The sequence below is a fragment of the Fistularia commersonii genome, chromosome 15, assembly GCF_037954325.1.
Source record: "Fistularia commersonii isolate RoL2024-O1a breed Wild chromosome 15, RoL_Fcom_v1.0, whole genome shotgun sequence".
NCBI lineage: Eukaryota > Metazoa > Chordata > Actinopteri > Syngnathiformes > Fistulariidae > Fistularia > Fistularia commersonii.
The window spans coordinates 5767199-5787615 of NC_141298.1; the positions used below are offsets into that span (position 1 = coordinate 5767199).

Here is a 20417-nt window from a genome sequence, read left to right on the forward strand (position 1 = left end):
ATACTTCAGCCTGTGTGAGTTACAGTATGTGGAGAACTTAAAACACACACAACTGCATTCCTGATGGAGGCAGTCACACCCAGGCTCACCCAATGTATTGTGTGTGTGTGTGTGTGTGTGTGTGTATGCCATAGTAAGAGAGAGAGGGGTGTGTGAGGTTATGTGTGTCTTCCAGTTTCAGTAGCTCATCAACAATGTTAATCAAAGTTCCTTTGTGGATGATGTTTTCATCATACCAGTATTATTATTATTATGATCTACTTTATTTTAATGTTTAATTTGAAAAGACAGAAAAAATGCAATTATTAAAGATCTAATTAAAGCATCTTGCTGTTCTGTACCATGGTGTGCTTCTTTTATTTGCACACTTACATTTTGGGCTGACTGGGTCGAAATGACCCATTTAGCTCATTACCCATTTAATAGAAACGAGAACTGGATATTTGCTACCACCGCCATCAATTCAAGTCCAAAGAAAGCTAAAGACGAAATCCGCGGATACTTTTTCAAAATTATAATTTTTGACAAAGTATATCGTAAAGTGTGTGTGCTCTCGAGTGACCAATTTTAACCAGCTGAATTTTCTGTCACAAAAATAGATGTTTTGCTGTTTATTTCTCATTCATGCATGTGAATATTCATGGACAGATAGGCATTGGTTCACAGGTGGCAACATAGAGATACAATTGCAGGATGTTGCCGAGCAAGGCACTGAACCCCTGCTGTTGCTTCGCGGCTCCCCGCTGTTCATAGTTCACTTATGATGGGTAAAATGCAGAGGACAGCGATAATGATAATGAAAAGAAAAGGGGGAGGCATAGAATCTGGGCCTTGGGGTACCACCCGGTGGGATGTGGAGTGGTGTCAAATTTAGCGAAGAGCCTCCACTGTGTACAAAAAACAGCAGAGTAGATAAGTGTAGAAATATGCAGCGTTTCCTGTTTTGACTGTCATTATTCGAGTATTTTTTTCCAAGGAATGTTGCATATTTACATTCTTTTTAAGTTTTACAACTGGTCAAGTCTTAGATGACTCGAATGTAAGTGATTCTCTTCTCTTCTTTTGTAATGCACCTAAAAAGAGAAGAGGTAAAAACCTTACAAGCCTTAAAGCACAGGCATAATACTATGAGGTTCTGCTCTCTCATGGTCCCGCTTCAAACCAAAATGTATTTTCCTCAATTATAGTGTCCCTAGTGGACAAAAATTCAACATCTTAAAGACCAAACTTAGAATGATCATGTCCAGGTAGCAGGATCAAATGTAAAAATGTATTGCGCAAAGAGGGGAACAGGTTTTTGCTATAAAATGTCTTCTCTCAGATATCCTAGTGCAGGGGTCGGCAACCCGCGGCTCCCTGTGGCTTTTGAAAATAAATAAAGAGTATTTAATTAAAATTGATTTTATTTTAGTTTGTTCATTTTTAAAATGGAATTTAATGGAATTTAAAATGGCAATCTTATAACATCTGAATATATTTTTTTAAATATTTTTGTCACTCTTAATGGGCAACTGCACATGCCAGTAAAAGGATGACAGCACAAAGAAAGGACAGCATTTTTGATTTGCTGCAGGTGGATAATTTTTTTCATTAATACAAAAAAAAGAGGCTCAAATATACAATGAGTATTCTGCTTAAAAGTAACCTTCAACCCAATGTCTTTTTTTCTGAGTTCAAAATTTTTTTTTTGCATGCAAAACATTATAAGCTGGGTCTATTCATTTTAAATTTCAAAAGGGTTGTATGGCTCTCTATGTTTTCTTTACTGTGGGGAAACATATCCAAAAGGGCTCTTTGAGCGGTAAAGGTTGCCGACCCTTGTCCTAGGGTTTGAGGTTTTTAATGGTTGGATGTGGACAAGCATCATGCCCAGTGGTTCTTCAATCAAAGTAGTCACTGCAGTTCTTGAGGCCCTATGCATAAATATAGCATATATTCACCAAAATACGTCCCAAATTGAAAACACAATACGTTAAATAATGCGTTAATAGATGAAAAAAACAGAACAAAAATACAAAGGACCCTATCTGCCCCCTTCTGGACATTTACCATCTGCAACGTGCTAGTTGAGATTGTTCTTCTCTAAAACAAAATATCAATGTCTTTCTCTGCACCTGAGCCTGCATTGCTTTCTTTTACAAAGATGATGTGATGAAGCTGACTCAGTGCACATGTTCCTTTAAAAAGCTATCAGCTACCATGAATTGATGCACACTAAATTATAAACAGATTACTTACATTTGCAAATAAAACAGCAGTTTATGAAGTTGAATTATCAGATCATCTCTTGTCAAGGTTCCCACATTTGTGATTACATCCCTCCCCCTTTTGTGTTGCATCTGTGCCTAATAGTCATGCCTCCTTTTGCAATTAGCTCGTCTTTCGTTAATGTCAAATCAAGTCAAGTCAAGTCAAGTCAAGTCAGATTCCATTTATATGGTGTAGAAACACAACACAGTTGTCTGATGACACTTAACATGCAGAGCAGGTCTGGACCACACTCTTTAAAAAGAGGATTTTTAGAAACCCAACATTATTCCGTGAGCAAACACTTGGTGACAGTGGCAAGGAAACACTGCCTTTTGCCCAATAGAAATGTTGGGAGGCCTTCTGTCTCAACCGGGTTGGGTTAAAAAGGGTTGACAGGGGCAGGCACAAAAGATCTCTTACTAGCACCAGTAGCACTGACGGTTACATTGTATTAGCTGACATTATGCAACGCTAGTTTTTATATTCATAAAAGTGTTAACTCATACTGTTTTTATTTTCCTAGAATTTATTTGACCTGAGCTTCTCTTTTTCACTGGAGTTTATACATTGAAATTGACACTTTTTGCTTATTCATCTATCAGGGACTGATGAAATATCCTGAATTATATCCCGCCTGACACCTCATTTGGGGATCAAACATGAATTTTTGCCTTATAACGCAAAATGCCCCTGGATCTAAATCATTAACACACCTCACACTTGAATGGAATGACAGATAATATGAAGTTTGTCAATATTAAATATCAATTAATCTCACAAATCAATTCATTAATGTAAAGAGGTCAAAAAAAAAACACGTTTTTTGATTTTTCCATTTCAAAATTTGCCCTTTTTGTATGATCATAGTATTAACATTTGGGGGGGTCCAAACCTAAGAACCCCTTTTCTCTAGGAATGTTTTGTCATTATTAACTTGAGTACAAGAAGTTACTCGTTACAAAATTGTAGATGGTTTTAATGCTGTTTTTCTCTGGCGAAGACAGTGTAAAAATAACATGCACAATTTATTTTGAGAACATGGGAAGATGCACATTCACATGCCGCCTTTACAGAAGAAATTATATCGGACTAGACCCTTTAAAGCGAAGCACAAATTATGGGTGTTTAAACAAATCCTCCAGCTCCTCAGATTACAGGTGTAGTTCTGGAGGTCATTGTACTTTTTGTCACAGCTTCATTCTGATTTTTGAGTTATTGGTAGTTTACTGATGTTTCATGATCTGGGCAAAAATAGAAGTCAAATCTAATTTTAACTGATTGATTGATGTGAATGTTACTATATGGCACCCTTAACACATTCTTCCCATATTTGCACATTAATGCAGCACCAGGAGAGTCTTGAAGAGAATCCTAAGACACGCACAGGCACACACACCTATATAAACGCTAAAAAAAAACCATACCAGTATATCACAACCAGCACAAGGAACAGCATTTCAAAAAAGAAAGATGAGACGAAAGACAATTCCAGATTTTCGGACCATAACGCAACATTTTGGCATTGACCGTAACTCTTCTTTTTACAGTTACACATTAAAGTATTACTTTGACGATAACCTGTGGATAATCACTTCCAATGTGACCGCTGTAAAACTTTCTTAAAAGGATCATATACACCAGACATGGTGAGCTTACAGATACAAAGGATATGGGAACGGTACCAGCAGGGTCACCATGTGGCAGCCCTGCCACACGCATAACCTACAGCTAAAACAGAACATGCACATTTGTTGCCAACTCCTCACTGGGAAAATATTAATCCATCCACATGTGCTTATCTGTCTTGTGGACAATAGACATCTATAACAGATTGCCTCTGGTTTTATCTCATTCTTTAGTCTAAGTATAATCATGCTCTATCCAGCGAGTGTCATGTCCATAGCTGTCTCTTGATTCTCTTCTGCCCTCTAGTGACAATCCTGGCAACATCAAGCACAGCTGTAACAATTGATGTTTTAATTTTTCTGCATTATTGGGGCACTAATGAGACTTAATAGAGGCTACTGACTATGTAAGATTTATATTGCCCCCAGTTGGTATTCATTAAGACATGATTGGATAGAAATACTGACGATTATAGTCATGGTAACGACCCCTGCCACAGCATCACAGGCTTGTATCAGCCGTCTTCATTTTTGGAGCGTTGACAGTGTTGGGGAGGGTTGCAGTGTCAGGTTGGGCATCCCTGCAGAAGAAAACAGCGGGGTTTTTACAGGCCCACATTGCTACCTCTCCCCCTCCCCCTACTTTTCCTGGACTTGAAGTTGATAGTCTGCTGTTGTTGTTCACGCCCACCCGACTCACATAGCGATCCCTGATCCTCTCGGCTTGGTTCAGTCGGATCTCACGGTTCTGGGTTTGGCTGGACATATACGCTGCGAAATTTCTGGTCCGATAACCCTCTTCTCGACTCCTCCCGAGTAACATGGATATATTGGGATTCCTCAAGGCATAGATTAGAGGGTTGATGGCCCCGTTTGCCCACGCTAGCCAGATGGCCACTGTGTCCATGGCAGGGTTTAAAGTGAAGTCTCCCATTGCCGTGATCAACCCCATTAAACAATATGGCCCCCAACAGAATATAATAAAAACAATCATGATAAGGACAGTGGTGGCTGTGCGCATTTCACTATAGAATCGCAACAAGTACGCGTACGTGGTCACCGGCCTGACTCGTATTTCCGACAGCCGTACAGTCTTGCAGATATTATAATGACAGAAACACATGAGAGAAAAGGGAAGTAAATAACAAACGACGATAAGGCAGATGCTGTACGCCGTCCCCATGCGCGACGTTCCAGAGTGAAACACATACATGCAGTGGTAAAATCCTCGCTTGTGGATTTCAGTCGGTGTCGGGACAAACAGGTACCATGGCAGGGAGAAAATGACTGCAGTTAACCACACAGCTATCAACAGCTGGGTGGCTTTCTGACGCCCGATTTTGGCCTGAGGCTGTCTGACTATGGCGTAGTACCTGTCAAAGGAAATCAAAGTCATAGTCAAGGTGGAGATGATGCCGAAGCAAGTGTTGAAAAACCCATTAGCCACACAGAAACCATCCCCGAACATCCAGATGCCGTCCTTACTGAAGAGCATGATGAAGGAGAACGGCAGGCAGAGGACGGCTGTGAGGAAGTCGGACAGAGACAGCGACATAATAAAGGCGTTGGTGACTGTCCGAAGCTGCCGGTGTTTGATGATGACAATGACGACCGCCGAATTACCGAGGCTGGAGAGGAGGAAGATAGAGAGGAGGACGAGGGCCTGAGCCGCCACCAGGATGCCCTGAAGGACAGAGTTGCTTTCGGCAGCACTGAGCACCGATGGCGTGGATGCCTGACGGTGTTCACCCCCTCCTGGGTCTATAAATGAAGACAGATTCCCAGTGGGAACCATTGTTGGCTCAGAGGTGGTGGCCACAAGGCTGGTCAATAAAGAAACAACCCTACAAAAAGGAGACATGATTTGAAGATTCATTTCAGACAGCAAAAAGGATCCATACAGCATAAAAAAACGTGGATGTTACTGATCTATCAATACTAAGCCTAATCAATGCTTATATGTTGTCATATTCTTTTGATTCTTTGATTAAAACAAAATCGGCTGGCAACCAGTTCGGGATGTTTCTCCACCCTCAACAGGGATTCGCACCGGTACCTCACCTTACCGTGTGCAAGCAAAGATAATGAAAGAAAAACCTTCCAAGTCGGATGTCGCCATTTTTACCCCTTGACGTACCGCCGTGTACCCGTCGGGGTGAGAAATGACCTCACCGTTTGAAAGCTTCAGGATTTTACTCAAGGGAGGTATCGGTCGATGAGCTTGACTGTAAAAGCAACTAAATGAGAGGGGCTACGAAGTCTCTTCAGAAGCCCTTCCATATCGGTCTAATTCCTAGCTATGGAAAGTGCGATGCAACCCATCATGCGCATAGTGACATGGAAACAAACCCTAAGATGACTTTGGTCTGGATGGTCTTCACCTTGAGAGAAGACTAAAAGAGTGCTTTGTAACTTTAAAATTGAATTAAACATTTTAAGAGAAAACCTCACCTTATTTCTAAGACAATAACCATGAATAGATAACATTTCAGATGGTCAATAATTATGAATATATCCTGTGTATCTTCTTGTTATTACTTTAGGGTTAAGTTTGTCATTGTCAAGCATCACCAGGAAGTAAACTACTTTAGAAAAGCAATCTAATGGTAATCCTAGCCCTTTGATTTTGGATCCCACAACTCAGTCACAAATCACACCTGACAAAATCACATTCATAATCTATTATAGCGATCTTGGAGGGTGTCGTGCAAATTTTGAACAGCCAAATTGTCACCCTGTCCAAACGAGAAGGTGCTATTTCAAGGCATATTAATTCAACTAATGATAGTGAGGGCCAGAAAATAGCTTTTTGAGGGTGGGGCTGAGTTTACATAGGGAATTTGGGGTGCTCCCTTGTTTGTCGTTGCTGACATGATAACAATAACAAATATGGAAATTACCTGGGAGTGACAGGTGAGGCGGTGCTCAGATGGCCGGGGAGGCTCAGACCAGATGTATCAGCCGTGCAGTTGCCGCCGCCGCTACCCCGCAGGGCGGTGCTAGCGGGAGAATCCATTGATGAAGAACCAAAACAACACGGCGCACCACTTGTGTCACAGACATGCAGTCAGATCAGACTGCGCTGGCGTCCCGGAATCCGAAACTGAGGTCCTCTTTGTCCATTTGTAGTTTTCAGACTTCATGATCTCGAAATCCATCAGAGGAGGAAGGAAGGAGACGGGAAATCAAATCCATGAAGATCTGCCGTCGCTGGCTCGTCGGGCTGCTTCCAGATAACTATCATCGTGCAAAATCCCAGGCGGCGGAAGTGATCGACTGCACATTGACGGATGTTTGGCACCACTGATGAACACGGCAGCCTTGTGAGAGATTACGCGGGACACTCCCAGCGCTGCGAGAGCCCCTGGCTGTGGATGTTGCACTCATCTCCCCTGTGACCTTCTACTCCTGAAGGCCAGCTCTCTGGATTAAGAGGTCATTCATTGAAGCCAGGGTCGAACCGCCCTGCCCTCATCAAAAATGCATGTGTCGAATATGTCGAAATGCAGAGGAGGCCTTATATTGCTGATAATAAAAACATTCTTCCCAGGTGAAACCACCTGTTGTTCACATTTGAGTCAGTTTGTTGATCAAATTTGCTCTCGCTGTTTGCAGCTTTTATCCTGTATGTTTAAGCGCGTTGGCAAAGAAGCGAATGTATTAATGCAGCTCATATAAATAAATGGTTATGATCATGTCATGGGGAAAAAGACAACGCGGGGAGAAATGGCTCGTCTCCTATGAGGATGCCGGCTGTCTTGTGAGCAAAAGCCTAAAGCTCTGATCGACAGCTACAAAAGGCCTGTGGAGAATGTAAGGAAAAGCAAAAGCTCGGATTTCCTCCTCGGTTTTACAGCTTACCCCCCCGGAGGTGGACGTGAACCGTGCATCGCGTCTGTACTCCACGGTTGTGTGACTAAATCCACATCCCCTCCGTTCGCATCGGCTGCAGCAGTGTGTGTGTATGTGTGTGTGTGTGTGTGTTTCCCTTCTCGCCAAACTCATCCAGCTGCGTTTGCAGACCCCCACCGACAGCCCGCGCGAAAACAAAACATCCCTCCGTTCGCCGCCCACCGACCCCCGACCCCTACCGGAACCCTGCACGCCTCTGCCTCCGGATGTTTCCAGTAGAGAAGCCGCCGCCGCCACCGCAACACGTCACTCGCCACGCGTCCACGACCCCGCGTCGTTAAAAACACGATAGTAACACGCATGACACTAGAGATTCTGAGAGAGAGAGGATTCGGTCGACTTTGCCGTCATCGGTTATGTCTGACGTCAAAAACAAACAGGCAGCTTGACCTACTTTCTCATTCTCCGTCGACGTGCTTCACGTGCCGAGACCACGCCTCGTTTTTAGAGACGCGCATCAGTGACGTTTGACGGGGTTGCCATGGAAACGTGGTAACCCCGACATTTACTTGAAGCGACACGGTCATGTTCCTGTGAAACACAGACACAGAAGGGCATTGTGTTGAATAAAATCAGTCCGTCAGTGTTGTTTGTTTTATTGATTCTTAATTATTTAACGTTTTTTTTAATTAAATTACGTACATGCACAAGTGAAGTAGTTGTCCTTACCGTATGTTTCCGTATGTTTATGTTTTTACCGTATGTTGTGTGTGTGAAAAAAGGATGCCTTCTTTTTTTTGAGACATGGTGTCAGATTATTTAAATGTTGATAGTATTAAGAATGTCTGCATTAAGATAAAAACAACAACCATGAAAAAATGTGAAAATGGTCTACAGGACTGTCTCAGAAAATTAGAATATTGTGATAAAGTTCTTTATCTTCTGTAATGCAGTTACAAAAACAAAAATGTCATGCATTCATTAAAAATCAACTGAACTATTGAAAGCCTTTTATTATTTTGATATTGCTGATTATGGCTTACATCTTAAGAAAACTCAAAAATCTTATCTCAAAATATTAGAATGTCATGAAAAAGTTATTTTTGTTTTCTTATTTGCATTACAGAAGATAAATACTTTATCACAATATTCAAGTTTTCTGAGACAGTCCTGTATATGCTGGCCAATTAATTGAGGCAGGGAAATGTCCCATAGGAACGTAACAATACAAAATCCTTTACATGAAGAAGGAGAGGGAGAACAATAACAAAAAGGAGAATATTGGTGCCTGCATGCGCAAAGGTAAGACAATAAATAGGCCTTGCAAGTTATTCTTGAAAATTAATGTTTGTCTTTCTTTAATCAATAAATATTTTTTTTTCCAAATCAAGAGAAGTATAACTCGAAACCCTCTTCCTTCAGCCGCAAGGAATCTCAAAATCTTTGTACTTAAGACCATAAAACACTTTATAGCCTTGACTTTGACACTTTATAGTTTTATTTGTATTTCTTACTCCGCCCCCCCCTTTTTTTTTACTGTTTATACAATTTCCTACTATTATTTATTATTGTTATGTTTTACTTGAAACTCTAGCACCACAATTTCCTCGGGATAAATAAAGTTGTTCTTGTTCTTATTCTTATTCTTAAAATGTGGGAAAAAAATAACCCTTTTGGTCTAGTCTGGATTATTTTATTTCCCAAAATGTAAATTTTACCATCGTGATTTAAATTCTGTACCACTTTACACAAAATGACATAATTGTTTGAATACAATATACTATATTGTATTCTATATACTTTATGTGTGTGTGTGTGTGTGTGTGTGTGTGTGTATACACTATACCAATAAACACAAAACTATATTGTATGTTTATTGCAATATTGAATATAGCAATAAACAACAATAGTACGTCTCGTCAGTTGAGGCGTGTGCTCAGAGATGCTCGAGTGGGAAGATTACCTTTCATAGAGACGAGTCGTGGGATGGTAATTGGAGAAGGAACGCTGCTCCGCTTGGCTTGGATTTTCATCGTCCTGAATTATTTGATTTGATCATCATGTGACAATTTTCGAAACGATCGAAACAAATGATTTGATCCATTGGTCGAGACAGAACCTACTGTCAACTGTCCCATACTGTCTCCTAGCTTTGTCGTCAAAGTCCGAGTTCACACACAAATGCTTGAATCTTAGCTCAAAACGTTTGACATGTAATTCCACTTATTGCAAAATGGGGTGGCTGTCCATGGGGTATCGGAGAACGAAAACGTTAGGCTAACATAATAACATATTTCTTTTTTAACATAAAATGTGACACGATATCTTGCCACTTACTATCGTTGATGCTTTGGCTAAAGCTAGTTAGCTAGTTTGCATGCTAGCCGTTTCGCTTGCGTTAATGGGGAACGTGCTAAGCATACAGTCTCTCATCTTAAAACATCTCTGCGCGTGCGTTTTGTCGCTTCCTGTTTGGGTACCAAATGAAGATACTATTCAACTGAGGCAAAATAGTGTCCTGAATTCATTTTTTGTCAGAATGAGTAAGTGATTTTCTTCGTCATGGAACACAAACATATGAAACGCTCAAACCGTTAAGGTTGCCAATGGTGGTTTATTACTAAAATGTTGAGGTTTATTTGCTAACGTTAGCTGTGAAATCAGTTAGCTAATATCAATGTGCTAGCTTTTAAAACGCGTATAAATCAGTTTACAAGGCAACGTAGTTTTATTTAAACGGCATCGGTGACAGCGAAATTACACGGCCGTCGAAGGATCGCTCAGTTTTGTTTTGTTTTTTTGCAATCTTATATAAGGTAACACTAGGCTTTTGCACAGGCTAAAGAATCTGAAATGGGTAGGCTAACAAGAATATTGCTCTCATTTGACAGGGTAAGATTTTGCAAGGTGACACTCGATACCGAGGGAGTTCGAAGCTGTTTTGGGAGAACATGATATATTACTAAAACAAATCATTTTCACCATAGACAGAGGTTAGGCCGGTTTTCTTTTGCGGGCATGCGCCATCAACGAACGCGTAGGCATTTCCAGCTGCTATGGCAGCCTCGGGTTCAACCCATGACAGTTGTTGGGGGTCGGGCTGTTTTAGGACTTGGCAACGCACGCCAAAAATAAACGAAAATCTCCACAGAACATGTCAGATGAGAAATTACCCTGGAACTCGGTTGAGTTTGTGCTCAGGAAACCAACCTTTATTTTCCCAGACTCCGATTATTTGGTTGATGCATGGATCTTTCTCTAGAATGCATGTGCGTGTGTGGTGGAACTGAAAATAGAAGATGACACCTGCAATTTCTTCCTGCATTTCTACACACCGTTCGTTACACTCAAATGATTGGGGGTTGGTATTTCCAGAAACTCCAGGGGAAGTGGTTGAAGAAGTAGCGTTAGTTTTAGGTGGTAAAACAGCCGAGGATGAAAACAATAATAAGCATACTCTTAGGAGAGTTTTAGATCAATTGCATGACTTTATAACACCCCTCCTAGAAAAGCACACTTGTAGTTTCCTCTCCTAGTTCATACTAGACGCCCTGTAAGAGTTTCTTTTTCCACGATGCAATTATTGTTGCAATATACATGTTTTATCAATTGTTTCCAAATTGTAAGATGTCTACATATCCTTTCCAGCCGTAGCAATGAGCTCCACGTGTCCAGGCCTGTACTGTGGCAGGACCATGGTCAACGGTTCAGTGGAGGGAGATTGTGGTGTGAGTATTGCATGTCACAATGTGAATGTAAATAAGGATGAAATTAATGTATGTATGTATATGGTTCTGAGATGGCTATTTGATTGAGTGGTCACTTCTGACTTCTGACTACTGGTACTTTGGATCTTTGGTGACTGAATTGCACTTCTTGTAAGTCACTTTGGATAAAACTGTCTGCTAAATGACTGTGATGTAATATAATGAAATGAGTATTTCACTCTTTCAGAAATAATAGCCGGTCAACATCATATTTTGTAGCCATTCCTCTTTGAAGCAGAGAAAGAAAATCTAAGTTTTTGGTGGTGAAATTGTCACCCATGCGCAGGGGATCCATTGGGTCAAGAAATAGACTCTGCTGTGCAAGGAGTTTTTAGACTTAAGTGTCTTTTAAATAATCATTGTTCACGATGCTGTCAGGTTTGCCCTCGAGGTGAGAGAGCCAACCCACAGAAGGTGTGTGAGCGCTGCACTGAGTCACCAGAGCTCTACGACTGGCTCTATCTCGGCTTCATGGCCATGTTACCTCTGGTACTCCATTGGTTTTTCATCGAGTGGTATTCTGGAAAGAAGAGGTGTGTATGAGCCTTAAATTTAAATAACCCGTTTAGCAGGTTTCAAAAGAAACAGCTGCCGGTTGCCACAGTATTGGGATATATGACACTAAGTCCATCAATGACTGAATGAATGTCCAGTGGAGCAAACACTAATCCTGCTTTTAATGGGTAATTAACAACTTGGCTCATCCAGCCATCTTTCAAGTTACTTGAAGTGTTGTCTTATAGTTTTGTGTGACTACACAAAAATGGTAGATGAAGTTTGTTTTGCCTTATTCCTGCCCAAGGTATAGTACCATTTCCGTTAATGCACTTTGATAGTAGAGAAAAAAACATTGTGGAAGCTCTCAAACTGAATGTAGTACAGAAAAAAACATTGTGGTAGCCCTCAAACTGAAACACACCTGGTGTTTTGTCACAGAGAGTAAAGAAATTGGGACAGATCCAACAGTGAACTGGAGGAAGTAGAGCCCAGGTTTTTTCTGTTTATCATTTTTTTGGTTTTTGTGATATTTGTCTAGCTCTAGCGCTCTGCTCCAACACATCACAGCCATGCTGGAGTGCAGTGTGTCTGCTGTGGTCACCCTACTGGTCACGGAGCCAGTAGGAACGCTCAGTATCCGCTCCTGCCGGGTCCAGATGCTGTCCGACTGGTACACCATGCTCTACAACCCCAGTCCAGACTACATCAACACTTTACACTGCACTCAGGAGGCTGTTTACCCTCTGTGAGTACTGATCTTTCATCAGGAACCTTGATTTACCGTGTGCTACTTCCAGGCACTTGCCAAAATGTCATTTTCCTCTTGTGTGCATTAAAGAAATGAAGCCTTCTGACTGACTTACTTATGTTGACCTTTTTTTTTTGACATTACTGTAAGTGCCTACTTGCTTGGTTTGAAATATCTACAAACCTGGCAGCAAACAAAAAGCAAGCATTTCAATTCGAGTTCACTCCATTCATAACTATTCAGAACCATTGCATTAGTCTCAAAAAGGGCTTCATGCCACTCTAGCTTTATGTTAGAACTAAAATATTGGTCTTTTATGGTATCTTTCCTCAGCTATACCATCGTTTTGATCTATTATGCATTCTGCTTGGTGCTGATGATGCTGCTGCGCCCCCTATTAGTGAAGAAGATCGCATGTGGTCTCGGTAAATCTGACCGCTTCAGGAGCATCTATGCTGCCCTGTACTTCTTTCCCATCCTTACTGTGTTGCAGGCTGTGGGAGGAGGACTGCTCTGTGAGTGCTCTATACCTTTTCTCCCAACAAAGACACATTAAAATATGTTTCTTAGTATTGAGAATTTACGCAAGTTATTGTTTGCTGGTCATTAAGAACTCATATTATTTGTCTGTTTTTCAGATTATGCATTTCCTTACATCATACTGGTCCTGTCCCTGGTCACTTTGGCCGTTTACATGTCTGCCTCTGAGATTCAGGTATCAACCCTTAAAGTATTTTTCTACACTTCTAAGCTCGAATGTAACACTTTTTACTTTTTTGTGTTATTTGCAAAAAATAGTCTGCAATGATAATCCATAATGCTGACTCATACTTGATGAGAACACTCTGTGAGACTGCACCTCAAATGTACATGAAATGTGTCAGACATCAACTTCTGGATTCATATTGTTGGGTTAACACCAACCTGACATCCCCTTTGTGTCTTCCGCTCTGCAACAGTCTTTTAAGAGCCTGGTGGCGAAGAAGAAGCGTCTGGTGGTCCTTTTCAGCCATTGGCTACTCCACGCTTATGGCATCATCTCCATTTCCCGACTGGACAAGCTGGAGCAGGACCTGCCGCTGCTGGCCTTGGTCCCCGGCCCAGCCCTCTTTTACATCGCCACAGCTAAATTTACAGAGCCCAGCCGGATCCTGTCTGAGGGCGGCAGCGGACACTGAACTGGCTTCATCACAGATCAATTCACCCTGCTTGCAACTGTCACCTGTTTGCTGCTCTGAGACGTTTGACTGGTCAAATTAGGTCTCGGAGCCGAAGTAATCAAATAAGTTAACAACCCTAAAGTGATGGCAGCATGGCTTCAAATAGTGACGGAGATCATACTTAACATTGCTGTGTTTTCATTCCTGAACTACAGGGGATCCATGCAATGTCACACACTGAGATTTTTTTTTATGAGCTGTATTTCAGGATCCAAGCTGAGAAAAGTGGGCTGCGATTTGCTCTCTCTGTGTTGAACATTTTAGGTGAGCAGTCTTTCAGCTGCCTTTCTCCTGCATGAAAGGAAGATTTTGTGAATCTTATACATTTCTTTTATGACGGAATTGGTCATGTCTGACATGACATACTGGGCAATCCGTCCATGTCTTGTCTGAAGTAGTAATTCTAAATATATGCTGTAAATATTGTGTGGAGTCTAGTTCATTTAGTCTTCATTCACTCTGCAGGTCAAAGTGACATTTTTATTTGTATTTTTGACTATTTGGAGACTTTATTTTCCTTTTCGGAGACAAATATAAACCAGATGGTATGTAATGTTTCCCATTCTGTTTTGGTCTTTTTTTATAAGTGGCCTGAATTCAGCTAAAGGTGTTATTTCTTCTTGTGTGTAACCTTAAACTAAACAGTTGCAACTGAATTTATGCCATTTATGTCATTATGGCTGAACATTTATCCAAATCCTCAACTGAATGTAGTTGCTCCAAAAATTTAATTAAGTACTGGCTCAAACCAACAAGGATGCAGCTGTGAAAAAGGGGACATAATACTGATCACATTACTGATAGCAATTCTCTGATAAACAACCAATCAGTTCAGGATACTGTATGGATGTACTTGAAATATAAATGTAAAGATCTTTATTTCACTCTATACCAGATTAGATTTCTCTTTCAAAATTGTAAATTGTTCGCAACTGGTTTGATGTGAAGGAATCATGTATATAAATGTAAATACTGTATGTATGAAATGCTTGTAAATATTTTTGCACCAAAAGTTACCTTATTGATCATTGGTGTGTGTGTGTGTATATGCCAATCTACTGGATCATGTTCTATATATCTGCTTCTAGACCTGTTCAGTCCAGTTTTTCAGTATGAACTCAGACTTACCCTGCTTGTCATATGAAAGTCTCAGGCATCTTTAAGCCTCCAGCGATCTGTTCTCTGATCTCAGATGCTGCAGTCCTGCAAAGTTCATAACAACCATTGGAATTTCCACTATTGGGAAACTTTTATTCCAACATCTTTGCAAGACTCTTACCTCTATCAAAAGGATGTGATTACTAATGGAACTTTGCATTTGCTCTTGCACGGACAGCTGTATCAAATGACAAAGTTGATTGTCCTCTGAAATCACACAGTTTGAATTTCAAATTTTACATGGAAATTGAGGATTTTTCATTGAACTCCCTATATGTTTTGAGATGCAGCCATTTCTGTATACAATATTTAGAAAGTTTTTATGGGTTAATATTTAGATAAAAGCATTTCACAACTGTTTTGTTACTGAAACATTACACATTTACATTTAGATCATGAACCACACAGGCACACAAATAGTCAGGCAACCTCTGTATTTTCTTTGGGCCTATTTGATGACTCAGATACATCCAGAGAAAATGTTTTGAAGATTCACTTTTAATAACACACACACACAGCAATACATTTCAAATCGGCATTTCTTTTTGATAAACATTAGAGTGCATAAAACTTAATGCAAAAGCAGCATGGCTACAGTCAGCCAGAGAGAAGCTTACTGCTAATTACTATCAGCGATGTTTCCCCTGGAAGAATCCAAATAATAAACTTTGAAATGACTATAATGAGCAAAAGTCATTCCACCTGTACATTCCCGTCATTTACCAGCAAAAAGTACAGGGGAAACAACCTGAGATTAGCAGAACAATTCAAGGTCGAGCCAAAGTAAATCACATTTTCTGTATATACTTCCTCACTGCTTCAGATTCATTCTTACAACACAACCAGTTTGGCCTCCTGACTGGTTCCACTTTCACATTCATATGGAACAAGTAGGTCTTACATTTGCAGGTTGTGTTTGAAATTCCAGGCATTTATTTTCCTTTTTTTTTTTTTTTTTTTTTTTTAAATCAGCAAGACAGACTGCATCAGTTTAAATGGAGCTGGTAATGTTGACCAAAGATGTCTTTTCAGATCTTTCAGATTTTGGATCATATCATGACATAGCAAATTCAGAATTTTCAGTTTGGGATGTTCAGGGAGTCTGGGAAGTTTAGAGTAGGATGGTAGTCTTTCTTGGTATATTGTAAAAAAAGACTGGGACTGACTTAAATCTCAGAAGATCAAAATGAAAGCATTCATCCACCTATTTGACACAAACTGCTTCCCTCGGAAAGCACCGATTGTGTGATTGATAGTCACATTGGGAGTGACAGTGTGCAAATAGGGTCATATAAAAAGATCAAAACCACCCGCAACCGCAAACGTGAAAGACTTACGGTTCTGTGAAAGTAAGACATAATAAAGAGTGTTTATTGGGACTTTTTATAATCATCTTTAAATTATCTTTAAATAATAACTGTTTCTCAGTGAAATATTCCCCCTATGGCTTTTAATTTCATTATGAGTTATGACCAGAAAACAGTCACATGGATTTCATTTACTATATCCAGGACTCTGGAGCTCCTGCCTATGACCCGACGTTCACTCAATGTGATGGAATGAAAGGTGTTTGGCAGTAAATACTCTCTCTAATACTCCCTCTAATCAAAATGTGCCCAAAAAGTCTTTGTAATGGATTAAAATTTTGATTAAAAAATACAATTCATTTTCAAATACATTAATTTACGGAGGGATAAAGGTGGTTTAAAAATCAGCCTTAAAATTTTGAAGAATTTTCTCTAACTAGACCACAAATGTTTTTCTTAAATATCTCTATCTGGGAAGAGTGTACATCTCTTCTGTCTAGCTCAACCCAAAACCAATTAAACATTTCCTGTGTCTGCTGTGCTACACTCTTCTGGCTGATAACAGGCTCATGCTGTGTTTACACGGAACCAGTCTGGATTTTTAGGGTTGACTGAAATGATTAATGAGTCAGGAGTTGGATATTTACTTGTAATAATTTCCCCGCCAGCAAACCCCAAAGCAGTCATTCAAGCACATGAAAATTGATATTGGTAATAATTGGTAAACCTCTACACTGTATGCTAGCAAACATTTCTTGTTTTTTTAAAAGCGAAAATTCAACCAAGATTGTGTCAATACCTGAGCTTCGTCCTTCCCTGGCCAGTAATCAAAGCCCAGTCTCATTTAAATTTCACAATCCTTTAACTCAGCTGACAATAACAATTATGCCATGATTGAGGCAGCAGGACATTGGCACGCATGTGCACTCATGGCGCAGAAGGATGCGCTCAACTTTGGATTCATTCCCATTGACACCTGCCAATTAATTGTTCATCAGGCATCGTCTCTGCTGGGACTGTCCCCTGTCCAGCATCCAGCATTAACCTGCAGACCTGCAGTCTGACTGTTGGCTCTTGTTATTTCTGGATATAGATGATGATGATGCACAGAGTTCCCACCAGCCCCAGCGCCTGGATGCCTAGGAACCACAGCAACACCCAGAAGACGATGATCACTACTGGCTCCACGATCTTGTCCCCAAAGTACATCTGGCTGAAGCCTATTCCCCGCAGACCCTTGTTGAGCATCCCAAATAAAGTCCCCATCCGCTCGCAGTCATCCAGCTGAGGCGACCGCATGGTGGGGTCTTCCAGGTGTGGCCACCCACTGCTGGGATCAAACTGTGGCCGCATCCTGCTGCCTTCAGCCTGGAGGTGATGTTCAAAATACTTTATACACACGACAGTATAAACTAGTGTTGCTAAAGTTTCATTTGTTCATCATGTGCAACGGGTATTCCCAGTTTTAGTTTTTGATCATCCCGTGATGACTGAAAAATGGACAAACCCCCACATTTTTCCAAACACTGCGATAGTATCAAGACTCAACTTTGTCAATATAAATACTGAAACTAGCTAGGTATGGGCCAAAAAAATTAAAAAACAAAAGATAATTAGTGTTTAATGGCAAACTTTCCAAGTAAAATGGGATACTGACAGTAAAGTCATAGCAATTTATTTATACATCAGGGTCTTATGTTGTAAATTTTTGACAACCTGTATCAGCTGATCAAAAGCTAGTCAAATGCTCATAAATGAGACAGAGATTCTCAAATGCCGTAGAAAGACAATCACTTTTTATTTAGTAGCCATAAGAGCCTTCAGTCTATTGCACTTACTATTGGGCTTTGTAAAAGGAAGCAGTGCATTTATTTTCTCTTGGTTCATATCATCAACTTGGCAAAAGATAGTGGGGATGGAATTCTGAATGTTGGACGTAATGGTACCTGAGAGAAAATGGTAAATTCACAGCTATCATAACTATGTGTGTGTATACAATGTCTACTGTCAGGAGCAATCAATTAAATGAGCGAGGATAAATCTGGTAGAACCTAATTCAATAACATTTACTTGGCACAAAATGGCACAATATCAGCAGCCTATTTAATTTATTATCTTCCTTTTATTCTCACTGATAAAATGATTTGTCCTTTATGGAATAAAAGTGGATAACACTTTCATTGTGAGTGCTAACTGTAAAAATACACGTCATGTTTGAACTGTGCAAATACACCTGGGGGAGCAAAAAGATGAGAATATAAAATTTTTCATCTTGTATTGTATGTGACTCAGCCAAAAAGTTAACACTTGTAGATGAAACTATTTGTAGTCATGTCTCAACAAGTCTTTAAAGGTAGCAAATATAATTCAACTTCTCGAAACCCCTGTCCAGGTGAATAAATCAACACTGACCATTTCATTTGGAAACCTTCATGTTTAACTTTAAACCAGAAAAGCAGCACTTATTTACATGGATGGAACCTACAATTGGCAAACTACAGCAGTCACAGGTGAATGATAAAGTCATATCATTGACTTCTATTAGTTTTATGGTCACACACAATAGAACTTTCACTACAGGAACCTTACTTGAGTTAAATGTGCATGTGCTATTAACAAATTGTACTACATAAATGTCAAAGCAGGTAGAACAGGAAGAGTATGAAAACTTGTGACCTGAAAAATAGATATAAACGTCCACCATCAGATAAATGCTGCAAATATTTTTCTTCATTTTTCAAGGAATAATGTGACAGTACGTGAAAAACGATTGCGGATGTCAAAATAGACATGGTATGGCAGCCCATAATAACAGGCTGTTGTATGACTACTGTGACGTACAACTGGCTTTTTAAACAACTGCTCAAAGTCCACAAAGATATCAACATAAGCTGGTAAAGAAATAAGACTCCTTGAAACTCGTACACAACACACCCATGTTTAGAAAGAGATTTCGCAAAGGAAAGGACAAAAATTAAAGGAAACGTCCACACTCTCAATAGTGAACCAGTGTAAAATTGGCAAGCCATACATCCGTTGAATGCTACTTTGTCAACAGAAACGCTGCAAAGATAGTTGCTGGAATATAAACACGAGTTAAGAATTTAAGAAGGCGCCACCACTCCGCCACCAAGGTTTAGTTTATCCAGCCGATCTAAATAATAATAATAACAAGAAAAAAAAACCGATCAAATTAATTACCTTCGTAGGTAAGAAGTAAGGAAGTTTCCAGCTTAAAACAATTGTCGTCATAGTCATTACGATTCCTTACGATTAAAAAACTCAAAGAAAAATGAAAATAGAGGTGGTGTGTTGAGGCTATAGAGGAAGGTTTCGTATGCAAATCTTGAGTGGAAACACCAGTATGCTCTGCAGCTCTTATGATCGAAGTTGAATGGTAATCTTTGAACTCGAAATAAGTCGGGATAGAAATAGGAAATAAAATAAAATATAGAAATACAAAAACACACAAAACTGCAGATCAACAGCCAGGCATAGAAAGTGTGTGCTACTTGACTTACAATGGGAGTCGTTCAACCAGATTTTTTCACAGGAATAAGTCACCTGAGGTGACAATGCCGGGCAAGGAATTTGCTCCGAAAAAATACCGCATTGTAAGCTAAGAAACTAATATGTGGAAGAAAACACGCCTTATCAATTTGGGTGTTGTCAGCGAGGTGGCATGAAATCCAAAGAACAGCTAATGCTAGCCTTTTAATGAACGGCGGCTTTACCCGGTGTCGCAGCTGGTGTAACGCCGCCTGCCTCACACCGTGGACCGGCTGAGGGACATTGTGATATCTCCTTTGGACCTCCAGTGGCGGTTCTTCAAATTCTCGACGGTGAAAGACGTACTGGCCACGAAACGGCGGTGTCACGGCAGACATGATGCAGCTGGTCTTACGCCGGCAACTTTCGAAAAGGAAAACATCCGAGGGGAAGTGATTGAAAGTGTCAACGTCCACCATGCGAGGCGCGTTCACGGCGGTTTT

The 20417-nt window shown here is 40.3% G+C and overlaps 3 protein-coding genes and 1 long non-coding RNA gene across 5 annotated transcripts; 1 reads left to right on the forward strand and 3 right to left on the reverse strand.

Annotated features, from left to right (window-relative positions):
- Nucleotides 1-652: 652 nt before the first annotated feature.
- On the reverse strand, nt 653-10959 carry gpr135 (G protein-coupled receptor 135). 2 transcript variants are annotated; one of them, XM_086160473.1, is made up of 4 exons: nt 10938-10959; nt 9691-9764; nt 6776-8318; nt 653-5719 (listed from the first exon to the last, which is right to left on the reverse strand). In XM_086160473.1, exons 3-4 carry the CDS (start codon nt 6889-6891, stop codon nt 4378-4380), a joined length of 1458 nt encoding a protein of 485 aa, XP_086016599.1. In that variant the 5' UTR covers nt 6892-8318; nt 9691-9764; nt 10938-10959; the 3' UTR covers nt 653-4377. The 2 variants fall into 2 exon arrangements, with proteins under 2 accessions (XP_086016599.1, XP_086016600.1); XM_086160474.1 differs by lacking the exons at nt 9691-9764; nt 10938-10959 and having other exon boundaries at nt 6776-8397.
- Nucleotides 10179-14971, forward strand: jkamp (jnk1/mapk8 associated membrane protein). The gene is made up of 7 exons (XM_086160475.1): nt 10179-10270; nt 11376-11455; nt 11873-12027; nt 12531-12737; nt 13074-13255; nt 13379-13455; nt 13700-14971. Exons 1-7 carry the CDS (start codon nt 10267-10269, stop codon nt 13916-13918), a joined length of 924 nt encoding a protein of 307 aa, XP_086016601.1. The 5' UTR covers nt 10179-10266; the 3' UTR covers nt 13919-14971.
- On the reverse strand, nt 14656-15326 carry LOC147226287 (uncharacterized). The gene is made up of 3 exons (XR_015107197.1): nt 15240-15326; nt 15089-15163; nt 14656-14723 (listed from the first exon to the last, which is right to left on the reverse strand). It is a non-coding gene; the product is annotated as an uncharacterized LOC147226287 (long non-coding RNA).
- Nucleotides 15327-15598: 272 nt separating this feature from the next.
- fam241a (family with sequence similarity 241 member A) lies at nt 15599-20402 on the reverse strand. Its single transcript, XM_086160476.1, has 2 exons — nt 20160-20402; nt 15599-17793 (listed from the first exon to the last, which is right to left on the reverse strand). Exons 1-2 carry the CDS (start codon nt 20391-20393, stop codon nt 17503-17505), a joined length of 525 nt encoding a protein of 174 aa, XP_086016602.1. The 5' UTR covers nt 20394-20402; the 3' UTR covers nt 15599-17502.
- Nucleotides 20403-20417: the final 15 nt, after the last annotated feature.

What these genes read in the sequence shown, in the direction of transcription:
- jkamp (XM_086160475.1), top strand. An exon ending in CAGGAGGCTGTTTACCCTCT is followed by an intron (nt 12,738 to 13,073) that starts GTGAGTACTGAT and finishes ATCTTTCCTCAG; the next exon opens with CTATACCATCGTTTTGATCT. An exon ending in TGTCTGCCTCTGAGATTCAG is followed by an intron (nt 13,456 to 13,699) that starts GTATCAACCCTT and finishes GCTCTGCAACAG; the next exon opens with TCTTTTAAGAGCCTGGTGGC.
- gpr135 (XM_086160473.1), bottom strand. Translation starts at nt 6,891, where the DNA reads ATGGATTCTCCCGCTAGCACCGCCCTGCGGGGTAGCGGCGGCGGCAAC. An exon ending in GCCTCACCTGTCACTCCCAG is followed by an intron (nt 5,720 to 6,775) that starts GTAATTTCCATA and finishes TCCTTTTTGTAG; the next exon opens with GGTTGTTTCTTTATTGACCA.
- fam241a (XM_086160476.1), bottom strand. Translation starts at nt 20,393, where the DNA reads ATGGTGGACGTTGACACTTTCAATCACTTCCCCTCGGATGTTTTCCTT. An exon ending in TACACCAGCTGCGACACCGG is followed by an intron (nt 17,794 to 20,159) that starts GTAAAGCCGCCG and finishes CATCACCTCCAG; the next exon opens with GCTGAAGGCAGCAGGATGCG.